General features: G+C 39.1%; 2 protein-coding genes across 2 annotated transcripts; both read left to right on the top strand.

Moving 5' to 3' along the window:
* The first annotated feature begins 6754 nt into the window (after positions 1-6754).
* Positions 6755-8397, top strand: LOC136219314 (chaperone protein dnaJ 20, chloroplastic-like). Its single transcript, XM_066006680.1, has 2 exons — positions 6755-7300; positions 8007-8397. Exons 1-2 carry the CDS (start codon positions 6857-6859, stop codon positions 8166-8168), a joined length of 606 nt encoding a protein of 201 aa, XP_065862752.1. The 5' UTR covers positions 6755-6856; the 3' UTR covers positions 8169-8397.
* Positions 8398-14381: 5984 nt separating this feature from the next.
* LOC136220981 (chaperone protein dnaJ 20, chloroplastic-like) lies at positions 14382-15261 on the top strand. The gene is made up of 2 exons (XM_066008855.1): positions 14382-14819; positions 14932-15261. Exons 1-2 carry the CDS (start codon positions 14397-14399, stop codon positions 15064-15066), a joined length of 558 nt encoding a protein of 185 aa, XP_065864927.1. The 5' UTR covers positions 14382-14396; the 3' UTR covers positions 15067-15261.
* The last annotated feature ends 1583 nt before the right edge of the window (positions 15262-16844 follow it).

The raw sequence follows: 16844 nt of genomic DNA, 5'->3' as shown, positions 1-16844 counted from the left end.
CCCTTTTACGAGGTCATTAAGAAGCAAAAGGCATTCGAGTGGAATGAGGATTGTGAAAGAGCCTTCGAAGGAATCAAGCGGTTCCTCACAGAGCCACCCATGATGAGTCGACCTTTGAAAGGAGAGGACCTCTACATGTATGTATCAGTTACGGATAAAGCCGTGTGCACGGTCATGATACGAGAGGAGGATGGCCAGCAATTTCCGATTTATTACGTGAGCAAGATTCTGAAAGACGCTGAAACCAGATATTCAAAACTTGATAAAATGGCGATGGCTGTTGTCACCATGGCAATCCGCCTTAGGCCATATTTTCAAACGCATACTGTAGTGGTTCGAACAAATATACCAATGAGAAAGGTGTTGCAGAAACCAGACACTTCGGGAAGATTGATGGAATGGGCAATCCGCCTGGGCGAATTTGATGTAAGATATGAAAGCAGGTCAGCTTTAAAGAGTCAAGTTCTGGCAGACTTTGTGAACGAATTCACTAATGAAGGGATGGATCATCCCAAGCCTCCAATAGAGGAATGGACAATGTACACCGACGGCGCTTCCTCGACGGATGGAGCTGGTGTAGGCGTTGTGATCAAGGGTCCCCAATACATAAAATTACGGTACGCAGCAAAATTAAATTTCCATGCAACTAATAATGCTGCTGAATATGAAGCTCTGATATTGGGATTACGCCTACTCAAAGAAATCACTCCTGAGCGGATTGTGATCTATAGTGATTCCAAGCTAATGGTCAACCAAGTAATCAAGAATTACGAGGTGAAAGACGAGGTTCTGGCCAAATACGTAGCAGAAGTCAAAAAATTGCTGGATCACCTTAAGACTAAAGAAACTAAATGGGAACTGATTCATGTACCAAGGGAGTCCAACACAGAGGCGGATCATTTGGCCAAAATGGCCTCTTGCGAGGAAAACTGGACAGATCCAGATTGTCCCTTCGAAGTTAAAATAGCTCCAGCCTTCGCCTCAGAAGAAGTATCCCTACTCACAACAGTAGAAGATGATTGGAGATCGGTCATCCGCCAATATCTGCTAAATGGAACCTTACCTGAGGACAAAGAAGAGGCACGACGGATAGTTAGGAGAGCGGCTTATTTCTCCATGATCAATGATGGCCTTTACAGAAAATCCTTTAGCCATCCCTGGTTGAAGTGCATTCTGCCGGAAGAAGGACAACAAATCCTCAAAGAGCTACATGAGGGATCATGTGGGGCTCACGAAGCATCCGCCACCATCTTGAAGAAATCCAGATTAGCAGGTTTCTACTGGCCCACGACAGAATTGGATGCCCAAAAGTTGGTAGAATCTTGTCACAGTTGCCAGATTCATGCGAATGAATCACATACTGCCAAACATATCCAGAGGCCCATCATAGAAGGACGGCCATTCGCCCTCTAGGGAATAGACATCGTTGGCCCATTTCCTCCGACTCGCCGACAGAGGAAGTACGTGGTAGTGGTAGTGGACCATTTCACCAAGTGGGTAGAAGCCGAAGCTGTTTCCTCCATCACTGCAGAACGAATGGTGGAATTTGTCAAAGACAACATCGTGGGAAGATACGGTGTTCCACATACCATCATCACCGACAATGGAACACAGTTCAATTGTGACGAATTCAAGGCTTTCTGTGAAGAGTTGGGCATCCTGAACAGATTTGCCTCCGTTTATTATCCCCAGTCCAACGGAATGACTGAAGTTACCAATCGGACGATCGTAAAGGGGATAAAGAAGAGATTGGGAGAGCATGACAAAAAATGGGCGGACCAGCTGACAAGCGTTCTATGGGCTTATCGCACCGCCCCAAGGACAGCCACAGGGGAAACACCATTCGCCCTATCTCATGGTGTCGAAGCCATGATCCCAGTCGAAATACAGGTCCCCAGTGATAGGGTGGCCTTTTATTGTGAAGAGGACAACGATAAACGGCTAAGGGAGCATCTAGATCAGATAGAAGATCGTAGGGACCAATCCTATGTGCGCATGGCGGCATATAAACAGCAGATTGCAGCTTACCATGATAAAAACACCAAGCTTTTGGATCTAAATGTGGGTGATCTTGTGCTCCGAAAGGCTGACAAAGTCTAGTCTCGAGAAGGTAAGGGCAAGTTAGGGCTCAACTGGACGGGTCCATATCAGATAGTGGACAAAATTGGATTCGCCACATTTAAAATCCAAGACATGGAGGGCAACACACTGCCACGCATATGGAACCTCCAAAATCTCCGCAAATATTTTGTCAGAAAATGAAGTGTACACACGGTCTTGAGTACTCTTTTTCCTTTAATAAGCTTTTTTCCCATGTGGTTTTTCTTATTAAAGGTTTTAACGAGGCTCACCTATAAGACCTACTTGCTGTAATAAAGCATTTCTCCCATTAATAAACATCATTTGTTCTATTATCTATATTCTTTTTAAAGTTTATTGCAGCAATATCAATATTTCAGTCTTAAAAAGAAAGGGGGCATCCAACGCTCTCCACATTTACAACGTATCACTATCTTATAGCTACTTTCTTTTCGCCTTAAAGACATAAGAACATCAATCTTATGGGCGGATCCGTCTCTAAGCGGATCCCAATCTCCAATAGAGTTAAAACGATCCTTGGACGCAAGGTCTTTACACTCTCTTATCCTTCCCAGAGAAGGAATCATAAGTCTTACGGGCGGATCACTTCACCTTAAAGATAGGTAGCAAATTGATCCCCTGGGCAGCTTTACTTCCTCTAGAAGGAATAAAACAACTTCTAACCTTCACAAAGGTTCATATGATGGAGTATGGCTGGCCACCTACTCCAAATCCTAGATATATATTTCCTTACGCAAACGTAAAGGTGAAATAACATAGCTTCCATAAAGGATTAAAGCAAATTGTACTTAAAAGTGTTTTTACAATGTCACAAATAAAAACAAGCTAAGTAACAATGGGAGCATCCTCCTTCGCGCTTTCCTTGCTCACGGCGCTTGCTTGGGGATCTTCCTTCTCCACATCCACAGATACGCCGGCCGGAGGTACCTCCTTATCCACAGAGGATGTAGGGCCAAGGGGAAGAGTCTGGTCAAGAATCGGACCTCCATCCGCCTTAGGGGGCACCTCCTCAAGCTCATCTAACGCGACTGTAGTGGACGGCTTGGTTTCCTCCATAGGCCCCTTCATCCATCTCCGAACATAATCACGGAGGTACTCCTTAGCATCTGACATTTTGTCGAATTTCGCCAGATCCTCTGGTTCGGGGATGGCGAATTACGGATCTGTGAAATTAGTCTCAGGATGCGCCAGCGAGAAGTACGCCATGAGCATTTCGCCGTAATAAAAGGCTTGCTCACCCGCCATATATTCAGCTTCTCTAAGGGCGTCCTCGTGGCTTTTGGCATCAGACACTATCTTTGCCTTTAACTTCTCAATTTCTGCGTCCCTAAGAACCAAGGCGGCTGTGGCGGAAGCAAGGTTGGCATTAGCGGAAGCGAGGTTTGCATTAACAGAAGTGATATTTGCATTGGCTTCCGCTACCTCTTTCTCCAATTTCTCGATGGTCGCCTTATCCGCCACGTTTTGGAGGAGTTCTGTTTCCATGGTACGTATGCGAGAATACAACTGTCAAAAACAAACAATTCAGTCAAAAAGCAAAAGGGAATGAATGACCAATATTTTCCGCAAAACGAAATCCTTGCTAAAGGAACTCACCATGAGGAGCTCCGTTTTCCCCTTTTGCGCATGAATGGAACCAGGAATCTGGTTATGGTTCCTCTGCACTTCGCCCACCTGACCCAAGGCCTCATCCAAATCGTTTAGAATGGATTCATTCTCGAAAGAACCTTGTGCTCCAAATTTGGCGGACCAGTATCCACCGATATCGGGCTTCGCCGTCTACACAAACGTTCTAGGGTCAGAACTCAAGTCCAAAACTTAATGAACAAATAAAGATCAAAGGTAACCTACCTGTGTAATCTCCCCAGCAGGCTTGGCGGACCTCAGGGCATCCGCCATAAGCTTAAGACCTCTAGTGGTGTTAGGCTTCCTCCTCTTTAGTGGCGGCTCAACCACTGTTTCTGCAGGACGTTTTCCAGTATCCGCTTGAGGATTCGCCGCTTGATCTTTCTTGTGTGCTTGAGCCTCCAGAAACTTCTTACGCTTCTCTGCAAGAGCGTGATTGGCCTTAGATAAACCCCTGCCAAGGAAAACATTAAAGTAATCAAAGTTCACGAAGAAATGAAAGGTACCTTGGTCAAATTGCGTAATCTTTGAGTAAATGAATTGATCCCCTTCCCGGCGAATCAATGGAATATCACTCATCATGAAAGCTAAGGCATCCGCATATGTCCATGCATCCGCCTTGATCTGCTTCATGAGCTCCGCCACCTTCTCATCACTATCCGTTAAAATTCGCATATCGCCCGCCATATGTAACGGCATGGGATTCCAAAATGAAGGAAAACCCAGTGGTTCGCCATCTTTTATCTTCACGTAGAAGAATCTCTCATCCCAGCAATGAACATTGGACATTTTGTCACTAAAGGGCGAATACACTCCGAATTTGGCGAACGAAAGATAGGATTCGGACTTCCGTTTTGATGGTTTGTGAAAAGCTCTAAAGATACGACCCGTATATACTACTCCTAAATTTGAGGCGAGGTAGCAGTCTAAAGCGATATCCAACCAGCAGTTGAGATGTAGCTGGCTAACCGTAATGTCAAAGTAGGAGAGGATGTCCGCCATCATCTGTGGAAGAGGAAGTCGGAATCCTCTCTCCACGTGACTACAGTATACTGTAAGGAAACCGCTAGGCGGACAGGAAAGACGTTGATGAGATGCGGCAAGCTGAGTTTCATAGTTCTTGATCCAGGGGAAGCGATTCGCCAGATCCACTAGATCCGCGGCGCTCATACGAGACAGAGTAGACTCCGCTCGGGGATTCTTTTTCTTAGGAGGAATTGAAGAAGAGGCCATTGTCTCCGGAAACCACCTAGATGCACCGGCTGGAACGACGTCGGAGACAGAAGGAAAAAGAGTCGGGTTCCTAGTGGAACGAGTTTGATAATGATTACGCGCTGAGTTACTAAACCCAGCTAAATCAGAGTTAATCGTGCCCTCGGAAGAAGAAGAGTTCTCCGATGACGAAGTAGTCCAACTAAAGTCGACTTCTATTTCGGGAGAAGAGGTTGAATTAAAAAGTTCCGAAGTTGATCTAGAAAATGAAGACGAACTTCTAAACATCCAGAGAAAAGTTAAACAAAAGAAAGTAAACTTACATGAGAAATCGGAAGCTTGGTGCGAAACTCTGAAAAATTCTTGGAAAAAGCTTCAAGCAATAGAGAAAAAACGAAGAAGTGAAGAAGAAGGGGAAAGCGAGAGAGGAAGAAGAAAGTTTTCTCCTTCCTAGGACAGTGTGTCCACTACACGTGTCATTCATCCATTGGCATTGAACAGTGTGCTCATTAAATGCATGTGTTTATGACGGCGCGCGGAAGATCAAAAGCCCTAAAGGACTTTAAGGGCATTTTTGGGGGGCTTCTGATAACATCGTGATATTAACCCGAGGACTAAAAGGGATATTCACCTTGAGAACGCCACAAGAAGAACCGGATGGCGGATCTCCACGGTTCAGCTCAGTGAGATCCGCTGGCGAACCTATGAGGCGAATCTCTTCATTCACCTGATTCGCCACTATAACGGCTGGCCGCCGACTCGGCCATAAAGATCATTAATGAGTAATCAATTAGCTAACTGCCAGGTTAGAGATAACTCGTAACCGCCATTAATAGAGCATTAATGGAGACCTTCTAGTTACCTGAAGGTTACGACTTCCTAGCTATATATAGCCTACATCCCTAGGCTATCAAGGTACACATTCTTATAACCTTTGTCAATTCAGTTTGCTTCCTTGAATCATCTTACTGACTTTGGCATCGGAGTTTCCTCCCGTCGAACCCAACGACGCCCCCACAGGGACGGACGTTGACCAGAATTTCGCTACCTGTTATCAGTAACTTTTTCTGCTTTAGCAAGAACAGAAATGGTAGATCTTATCCGTAGATCACTGGATCTACGTGGTTGTATAAGAAAGGACTTAGATCCGAAGTTTCAGAATGGTTCAAATGTTGAAGATTGGTCTACAGTTGCTTTACGGCGCATTTGGAGCTATGATAAATATATGTTTCAACTGTTGTTTATGTTCGATGTGCCTTTGATGGCCCTTTTTGCTTTTAATAGCCATTTTCTTGCCCTAGTGGACTATGTATTAGGCTTAACCTATATGTATGTGAGGTTTTATGCCTTACTGGTCTTATCTTGTACTTGCAATTTTACTACTTAATGAAATATTAGCATTATTATAAAAAAAAAAAATATGCGTGAATCCATGTTACACGTGTCAAAATATATATGGAAGGTCCTCCATTTGACCTAAAGAACCGAATGCTTCTAATAATTTATCGTTTTACACAATTATAAGAAGATCCACTTAAATACACAAACCTCAACCTCATTAATTGGATAAGTTAGAAAAAATATATACACCTCAATAATAATAAGAAGTATAATTATCAAACATTTTAAATATATTTTGAAAATTAAATAAAATGAAGGAAAATGTTAAATGTAAACGCCAAATACAATGTCAATTCTCTAGACGCAAATTGTGGCATTTGTTTTTTTTTAGCATTTTTTGAACTTATTTAAAATAATAATAATAATAAAAGAAAATGAAAGCTTTGAAGTGATCATCAAAAATATAAATATCTCATCCGTATTGAGAGGCTTCAATTCATGCCTACGCCTCCTACGCAACACTCATAGTAATCTCCTACTTTCCCCTACCTTTTTTCCCAAACACCATTTCTGCAGAATGGGTTGCTATGGTTTAACCATTCCGGGAACCGACGCCTCTCTCTTCCACCACTCCACCGCTATCTCCACCCCTCCCATAACACCCAGACCTGACTCAATTCTCCGTTTCAAGCCCCTCACGCGTGTCCCTGTTTCTTCGTTCAAAACTAGGGCTGCTGTTCGTGAAACAATTCCCGCCGATTTTAGCTTCTACGAGCTTCTAGGTATACCGGAATCTGGTTCCTTGATTGAGATTAAGCAGGCGTATAAGCAATTGGCTAGGAAATATCACCCGGACGTTTCGCCACCGGATCGGGTTCAGGAGTATACTCAGAAGTTTATTCAGGTACAGGAAGCTTATGAGATTCTTTCGGATCCAAGAAGTAGAGCTGTTTATGATCGGGATATGGCTCGGGGTCTTCATCTTGCGTTTTCTGCTAGGGGACGGTACCGAAACGACGAGGTATATGTTGAATGTGTTTTTGTGGTTAATTTGATGCATGTTTGTGGATTTTGATGTTAGTTTTTGTTATTTTTATCTGAGAAATCGAAGGTTGAACAGAGCTTCATCTGCTCTTACAAATGTTGCTTTTGAAAATTTGGTTTATGGTTCTTTCCATATATCTTTTTATATTGTTTCCTCCAAATTTTGACATATTTCTTCATTAATTAGAGATTTGGGGCTGCAGACAAAGTTTTCCAATAAAGGAAGACTCAATTGTTGAATCCCTTCGTGTTTTATGGACCCAATTATTATTCTGTCGTCGACTATCTCAAGTAAAAACTAGTATTTAATTACAGAGAGCTAAGAATTCAAGTTCTGATTTCAATTTTTTTTTTAATTAATTGGGGCTGGAGACCATGTTTTCCAACAAAGAAGAAATGTTGAGACTTTTCGTGTCTTATGGACTCTGTCATCGACTATCTCAAGTAAAACTAGTATTTAATTACAGAGAGCTAAGAATTCAAGTTCTGATTTCACAATTCTGTCTTTATAGACCCAGTTTGCATTTGGGCCAATTGCTTTCTTTTTTCTCTTTCTTTTTACATGTTTTATTATTTAAAATTTGATTCCTTGACTCGTTCTATTTAGAATTATCTTCTGGTCTGCTGAAAGAACTTATGATTTGCAATATAATAGATTACTGATTCAGTTTCTGTTTAATCAGGATCTGGAAGTGAGAAGTGATTGGAAGAATCGCTGGGAATCTCAGCTATCAGAATTGAAAAGAAGAAGCATGAACAAGGAAGCAGAAGAAGATGCAGAAGAGAACTTATCGTGGGCAGCTCGAATGCGCAGGCAACGAGAACGATTAGCACAAGAAGTATGACTAGGTTCTTATCTTATCCTGTATGTATAAACACGTCTTTAAACTTTTGACATGGTTGTTCTTGAGAGAGTAATGAAGATGCTGTCTGGTTAGTATAGGCTAATAGCCGAATAGATAGTTGAAAATTTGGAAATCTTGTATAGTTGTTTTTGTGACCATGTCGAAGACATCAACTGGCGGTTTATGCTGTAAATATTTTCTCAGTAATATGATCATCTTTTAGGAAGAAGCTTTTTGTTCTTTGCTGTGCAGGCTGAAACCAGTGCTATGAACTCCTCTGTTTCTCAGTTTTATTTTTCTTTTGGGTTACATTTTACATGGAGATATCAGATTTAAGATTGAAACTTTATGGTCAAAATTGTGGATTGCATATGAAATGATAGACATGGTTACTGGGTGTTTAGTTGCAATCCTGAGTAGATTTGTTGTTTCCTCCATCCACTTGAGGAAGGAAGTAGATGGGATCTGATGTCAAAACTTTTAGTTTGAGATTTGGGTTTGATTTAGTTGGATTGTGCATAATTATTATGATGATGATGATGTGATAGAAAGTATCAATTTAGAGGTTTGAAAATCGAGGTATGCTGTGCGGGGCCATTGAGGAGGATGGGTAGTAGGCCGGTAGTGGGGGGCAGTAAAGGTGCACAAATCATAGGAAAAATTAGAGACTTTTTTCTAATGAAAAAGAAAGTCATTTTTACGAAGAAAATAAGAAGGAAAGAAGAAAGAAAGTAACAAGTAATTGGCATTATTTGCCAATTTCCACTACGGCAAGGATAATAATTTTTAATCAAACTTCCAACAATTTAATGGGTAAGTTTTTTTTTTTTTTTTTTTTTTTTTTTTTGTAAAAATTTCCACTAATTTTAAGGGTTAATTACAATCATGGTAACTGAACTTCTCTCTTTTTACATTTTGGTATCTCGGTTTTATCTTCTCTTTCACACTTTTCGTATATGGATTTTATTTTTGGACAAAAAATTATATAAATATGATTTTATCTTCTCTTTTACACTTTTGGTATATGGATTTTATTTTTGCACAAAAAATTATATAAATATTATTTATTACAATCAGTTAGCCATTAAAAATGTAGGTAAATTACAATCATGGTACTTAAAATTTAGTTGCTTTCACATTTTGGTACCCAAACTTTATTTTTTCATAAGAAAATACTTAAACTTATGATCCGACAATATAATACTTATAACATGATACAATCGTTTAATTACTAAAAATATTTTGACCAAACTTCAATATGAAATCTACTTAAGTTGTAATGACAGTTTAATCTTTTTTTTTTAATTTATAATCTCTAATTTCTCTCTCTTTCATTTTCATTCTTCTCTCCCAAAAACAATTCCGTAGCTCTTTGAATTCCTATGTTCTATTTTTTTAAATATCCACTACTAGGCGTTTTTTCAACTTCAGATAATGAAGTAACCATTGTTTTAATTTCAATCTAGCCATGCATTGGTAGGGAGACCTTAACTTGCAGTGAATACACAAGGGATGTGATGCGAGTATGATATTCATTTGATTCTTTCTCAATCTTAGTCAATAAATAACCAATAATACTTCAGAAATATAGAGGGGCTGCGGTTAGAAGATGATGCGATAGAAATAATACTTCAATCAATTTAGAGACATAGTTGACGAAAAAACAAATCAATTTTGGGATATTATGAGAAAATTTGCATAGTTTTACAGTACGACTCATTTGTTAACATTTTTTATTTCATTGATTCTGAATTCCTTGGATTTTTTTTTTTCAATTTTTAGGGATTCAAAGAGGTAAGCAATTGTTTTAGAGATAGAAGAATAAAAAATGGAAAGAGATAGAAGGAGAAGATTAGAGATGGAAAGAAAAGTCTAAATTGTCTTTATAACTTAAATGAGTCACACATTTGTGCAAAAATGAAATCTATGTATCAAATGGTAAAAGAAGTTGAAGTTCAAGTATCATATTTGTAATTCACCCATGTTTAGATGGTTATCACCCATGTTTAGATGGTTAACCGGTTGTAGAAGGTAATAGGTAATATATTGTTAAGTTCATATTTTTTTTTTATACAAAATCTGAAATCTAGGTAATAAAGTGTGAAAGAGACTGGTTCAAAAAAAAAAAAGTGTGAAAGAGAGTAATGTTCAAGTGCCATAATTTAGGGCAAATTACAAAAGTAGCCCAATTGAGTGGCCGATTATATATTTAGACTCATTACAACATCTTTCACTAAATTAGACACTTTTAAAGTTAACTTTACCGAAATACCCTTAGTATATATATTATTACTTAATATATTTTCTGCGGAACATAATTTGTGCGGGACAACTGTGGAGCGATTTTGTGAGATTTTTGCTATGTTTTTTATGTTTTTTTTTCTTTTTGCGATTTTTACTCGTTGATTCTCCACCTCTCCTTTAACTCATTTTCTTACTTATTTCTTAAGATTTCCCAAATCAGTATATGTTGATAAACTAAAAAAATAATTAAATATGGTGCCAAATTTGCCAAATTTCTTCTATTAGTTGCAGTTGAATTCGAATACCTTAATTAATGTCTGTAAAAGAGATTTACATTTGGCTTTTACATGTCAATCAATAATAAAAATATATTTTTGGTGCGATTTTTACTGCGATTTTTCATTCAATGACAAAGGTCGAAAAGAAAGTATAAGAAAAATATAAAAACAAAACTACTTCACAGTTATAAACTCCTTCACACTAGAAAACAAAATAAGCTTAAAATACTTTGCTGTTGAAGCAATTGCGAAGACAATTATCTTAACAGTTAATGTAATCCTTTCGCAATGAAAGCAACTGCAGAGGAAATTCAAATGACTTATATGAATTTACTTCACAATTGTTTCTACCGCGGAAGGTTTTCATGACTGCGAAATTATCTTCCTAGTAAAATAATAGGATTTTTAACATTCAAACATGCAAATACATATCGAATAAGTTTCCAACAAGTTTCTAACATAATTCTAATCCTAACAAGTTCTTAAATCACTAGAAAAGCTGAACCTAGAATCACACCACATTTGTTTCTGCAGAAATTATATTCCGCACAAAACATGTTAAGTGATAATATATTCTTTCTTTTTTCTTCTTCTTTTGGTGTTGCCAAATTTCAGGCCACCTGCCTTCTCTCCGATCAACCGGTTCACAAAACACATCATCTTCCTCTTCATAGTCATCCTCGTACCTCTCAACTACATTGACACTCATTCTCTTGGGACATTCATTGGAGCGATGACCCGACTCATTGCATCTAAAGCACTTGAATGGAGCCCGCTTAACATAAGGGTTATTACCCCTATGAGGTGGTGCCGCCCTAAAATGCCTTACATCCCCGCTAGGTCCTTTACCCACAATCAGAACCTTGGTGCCACTCGAGCTAGCAACGCACTTTCCTTTATCAATTCCCTTGGAAGCTTCTCTACCACCATCACTTCCCGACCTCCTATACCCATCACGTGCTCTCACACTTAGTTGAGACTCGACTTTCAAAGTAATGTTTCTAGCATCTTGAACCTGAATCACCATTTGTGTTCTGCTTCTATCTTGTATGTTGTACCTTACCTCTTGAAGATAGCTTGAAGTTTTTTGACTTTTGGTTTCTGACAAATTTTCCTTTGCTGAAAGCCGTAAGAACTCCGATACGAGCTAAAGATGTATTGCTCATAATCGGGTGGCAATGACCACTCCCTCAACATCGATTTCATCTGCAACCAAGACCTTATCGGCTCCTTTCCTCCTATTCTTCTCTCTTCCTTCACATGATCCCACCAAACTGAGGCTCCCCCTTTTAACCGGTATGCTACCAACCAAACTTTTCTACCATCCGGTATTCCCACATCTTCAAAGAACCTCTCTACTTTCAAGAGCCAATCAAGAAACCCTTCAATGTCAAGTTCGTCCCAAAGGCCGGTCATCTCTATCAAAGTTTCCCCCATATCTGCCTCTAACATTTACATTCTCCATATAGGGATCCCCTCCACTATAATTCCTTCTTCTATAACCACCTACATCAACATCATTCACAATATCCACATTCCTAGCATTCATAACATCAACATCATTCACAACATCCATATTCCTAGCATTCATATGCCTAGGGCCAACAACATCAATATCATTACGGATACCCGTATTCCTAGCAATCCCGTGGGGTTCAAAATCATCAAAAGCATCCCCATTACTATCACTATCGGCATTTCAGATAATAACGGGATTAGGACGCCTAACCTCATGAACCCAACGAGGGCCCATTGTCTCAGGGGTGGTTTCGGGTGTCGTTCGGGTTGAGGCTGAGTAGCCTCTTCTTGCTTCGGTGAGGACCTCTGGTGGGTTGTGGGTGAGTATTTCGGCTCAAGCTTGAGTTCTTCAATGGAGAGATCTAACTCTCTTATACTTGCTTGATGCCTTTCATTTTGCTCTTGAAGAGTATCACTCAATCTCTTCATAAAGGATTCTATCTCTTCAAATCTTTTACCATTGGACTTTATAGCTTCTAGTTGGGGACGTTGTTGAACCATTACCAAGAAGAAGTCTCCGGAAAGGAAAATGACTCGGTTTTGATACCAACTGATACAGATCGATCTTGAAGTGAAGATTTTGATCTTAAATCCACAAAGAACTTTCTTCTCAAGCCTATGCTTGAAAAAGTTAGCCCCAAATATTTGATAAAACTCTCAATGATGGAGGCTAGAAATTCATATTCATTAAAAGTTATGTTTCATTACAAAATAAGAGGATTATATACCTCCCTTTAGGTTAGGTAAATATACCAACATACCCCCACTAGGGTTACAATTTAGGGCTAATTACAAATCTAGCCCAATTAAGAGGGGCCTTTTACATATCTAACCCACTTTGCTTCCATCTTACCAAATTAGACACTTTCAACTATTTTGGACAAAATTACCCTTAGTTCTATTCAATCATCGATCTTCTTCTTCTTCTTCTTCTTCTTCTTCTTCATTTCAACTTCTTCTTCGGTTCATCTTCTTCAATTTCTGATACCAATCATTAGCAATTTTTGAGATTATTGACGTATTATATTCAATTTCCCGTAAAAAAGGTATGTTTTTAGCTTATACGCTTGCTTTTCTTGTTGGTCTTGCCTCTTTCTTCATCTGTAATGGTATCGTTTCAATTTCCTCTATTTTCCACAATTTTTCTCAATTTTCCCCCATTGCTGTCGCATTTGTGACGAAATTTGTCGCATTTTGTCACAAATGCAACAAGAGTTATCGCATTTCGTCACAAATGCGACAAGAGTTGTCGCATTTCGTCGCAAATGCGACAACTCTTGTCGCAAATGCGACAACAATGGAGGAAAATTGAGAAAAATTGTGGAAAATAGAGGAAATTGAAACAATACCATTACAGATGAAGAAAGAGGTAAGACCAACGAGAAAAGCAAGCGTATAAGATAAAAACATACAATTTCTACGGGAAATTGAACATAATAATAATCTAAAAAATCGTTAATGATTGGTATCAGAAATTGAAAAAGATGAACCGAAGAAGAAATTGAAACAAAGAAGAAGAAGAAGAAGAAGAAGAAGCGGAAGAAGAAGAAGAAGAAGAAGAAGAAGTGGAAGAAGTAGATCGATGATTGAATAGAACTAAGGGTAATTTTGTCCAAAATGGTTGAAAGTGTGTAATTTGATAAGATGGAAGCAAAGTGGATTAGATATGTAAAAGACCCATCTTAATTGGGCTAGATTTGTAATTATCCTTACAATTTAAGAAGATGAGAATAGGGGTAGAATGAGATAATTGGTATAAATGGGAATAAGAAAAATAGAACTAATGACAGAAATAGTAAATAGTGTGGTAGCAAAACAATAAATAAAGTGGTGACAACTCTTGTCTCCTCAAAATTAGTTTGGTGAAGAAGGCATCTCAATGGACCCCGCACGCCGTGCCATATATAACCCACACAACGTATGAGTCCAGTTCCGGGTCTCTCGCAGGTTTTGTGCCTTTCCTCGTTTCAGCTCTCCTTATTGCGTTCGTAGCGGAGATGTGCTCAGACATTAATTGTGGAATCTTTTCAAAATATAAATATATCATCATTTTCTTCATAAAAAAAATAAAAATAATATTATGTCATGGTTTTAGTGTCATGATTTTAGGGTTCTACTTATACATAGTGAAGAGAACAATCATAGTCATCTCCAACTTTCCATTCCTCTTCCAAAAGCTTGTACCAGAATGGGGTGTTATGGTTTAACCTTTCCGGGGAGCGAGGCTTCTCTCTTCCAGCATTCCACCGCAATCTCCTCCACCCCTCCCATAACATCCAGACCCGACACAATTATCCATTTCAAGCCCTTCAGCCGCTTCCCAAATTCATCGTTCAAAACAAAGTCTGCTGATCGTGACACAATTGTTGTCAATTTAAGCTTCTACGAGATTCTGGGTATACCGGAATCCGGTTCCTTGACTGAAATTAAACAGGCCTATAAGAAATTGGCGAGGAAATATAACTCGTACCTTTGGCCACCGCCACCGGATGAGGTTGAGGAGTATAGTCGGATGTTTATTAAGATTAAGGAAGCTTACGATACTCTTTCGGATCCAATAAAGAGAGCTGTTTATGATGAATATATTCATCACGAGTATTCTGATGTTAAGGTATTTGATGTTAATTTATGGTATTTTGATATGAGAAATGAAGCTTGAACTGCTGTTACAAATGTTGAGGTATTTTCAATTATTATTCTGATTTCACAAATTCTGTCTTTAGTGTAATCAGGAAGAGGTGAGCAGGGCTTGGATGAATCACTGGGAAGCTCAGGCATCAGGATTGGAAATAAGAAGCATGAACAATATGGCAGAGGAGAAGAGGTCATGGGCAGCTCAAATACGCAGGGAAAATTAACAAGTTTGAATATAGGTTATTTTGACATGGTTGTTCTTGAAGATTGTATCTATCTAGTGTAGTTGTTTAGGATGAACCTTTTGAACAAATGCACATGAACTCCTCTGGAAGTTTATGGAATCTGATGTCACAACTTTTAGCATGATTATTATGATCATGTGATGTGATGGAAAGTGCCAATATAAAGGTTTCAAAGTTGAGGTATGCTGTGCAAGGCCATTATGGAGGATGAACAAACTTCATTGAAAAAACAAAGATGACACACTCTAATGCTAATATTTAGAGGGTTTAATTCCAACCATACTACCACATTTGATCTCATATTTATATATAAAATATAAAAATAAATAACTATCTCATTCAAACACTATCTATTAATTTTTTTTAGTGCTATAGGTAATCTGTGTTGTTAGGGGTGCACATGGTCGGTTAACCAGTCCATTAACAAAAACCATTAACCAGTCCATTTAATTCGGTTAACCATATTTCGGTTAATTATTATTTCGGTCGATTAACCTATATTTCGGTCGGTTAACCATTAGTGGTTTTTCATAGCAAATATCACTTAAAAATAAACATATAATTATCTTTTTTTTTGGTAGGAAAGGAAAGAAAAACAAACAAACAAAAGCCGCTTAACCCGGGATCAGCCTGGGAAAAGTGACCCCCACCAAATCATCCAAGATCAGAGATGAAATGAACAGCGGAGGAGAAGAAAAGGTTGAGAGACCCAACATCCTTGAATGACCTTCAACCGCAAGACGGTCCGCTACTCGAGTTTGCTCCCTATAAATATGAGCGAAGCTAAGAACATCAAAGGAGGAGCCAATCCTTCTAATGCCTTTGATTAAATTTTGGCTATTCAAGCAAATAGTATTGTTTTCTGATATCATTTTGACCGCTTCAAGGTTATCAGATTGCTAGCTTAAGGCCAGAAAAAATCCCACAAAGCTCTGCAGAGAAAGACGAACCTATACCCAAATTCTGAGAGAAACTAGACACCCAACCACCACCATCATCTCTCAGAACCCCTCCTACGGCAATTCTCCCGTCCTTTCGACAAGAGCCATCAATGTTAAGCTTAACCACACCTTCACTCGGCTTACACCAGCCTAAGAGGTGGACCTCCTTCCTCTGAATAGCCCTAGCCAAGGGATCCTCAACGAAGCTATCAACCAAGGTGCACATCTTTTTGGAAAAGAAATCCAAGACATTAGGTAAAACAACCGTTTCTCCTCCAAAAATCTCCTTATTTCTCCATCTCCAAATCTGATGGCATACCACCACAAATAAGAGAACACACTGATTCAACTCAGCCAAAAGTTTCCCATTAATCCCATCCACAAACCAATCATTCTTAGAGTGGGATAAAAAAGAAGATAGCACATTTATAGGGAGAACTTTCCTCCAAACCTCTTTACTTTTCACACAGTCTCTGAGAGCATGGCACAAAGTTTCTTCAAGACCTCTGCATCTGCCACAAGTTCCAGACTCCACCAAATGCCTCCTTTTCCTATCAGAATTAGTAAGCAACCTATTTTTAACCCCTAGCCACAGGAAGCTTCTAATACGGTACGACACTTTTAAGGCCCAAATCGTCTTCCACACCCCTGGGTGTAAAGTATCCAACTCCTGATAGAAAGCCTGAAAAGCCGATTTACAAGAATAGGCCCCGTTGTTCGTCAAAGACCAACAGTAACTATCACTGTCTTCCATTTTACTACTAATATGAACTCCTCTAATTCTCAGGAGCGATTCCAGACTGAGGTAAGAATCAA

This window comes from Euphorbia lathyris, chromosome 2 (assembly GCF_963576675.1).
Source record: "Euphorbia lathyris chromosome 2, ddEupLath1.1, whole genome shotgun sequence".
Classification (NCBI taxonomy): domain Eukaryota; kingdom Viridiplantae; phylum Streptophyta; class Magnoliopsida; order Malpighiales; family Euphorbiaceae; genus Euphorbia; species Euphorbia lathyris.
The sequence above is the reverse complement of the archived record's forward strand: the minus strand, read 5'-3'. Positions and strand labels throughout refer to the sequence as shown.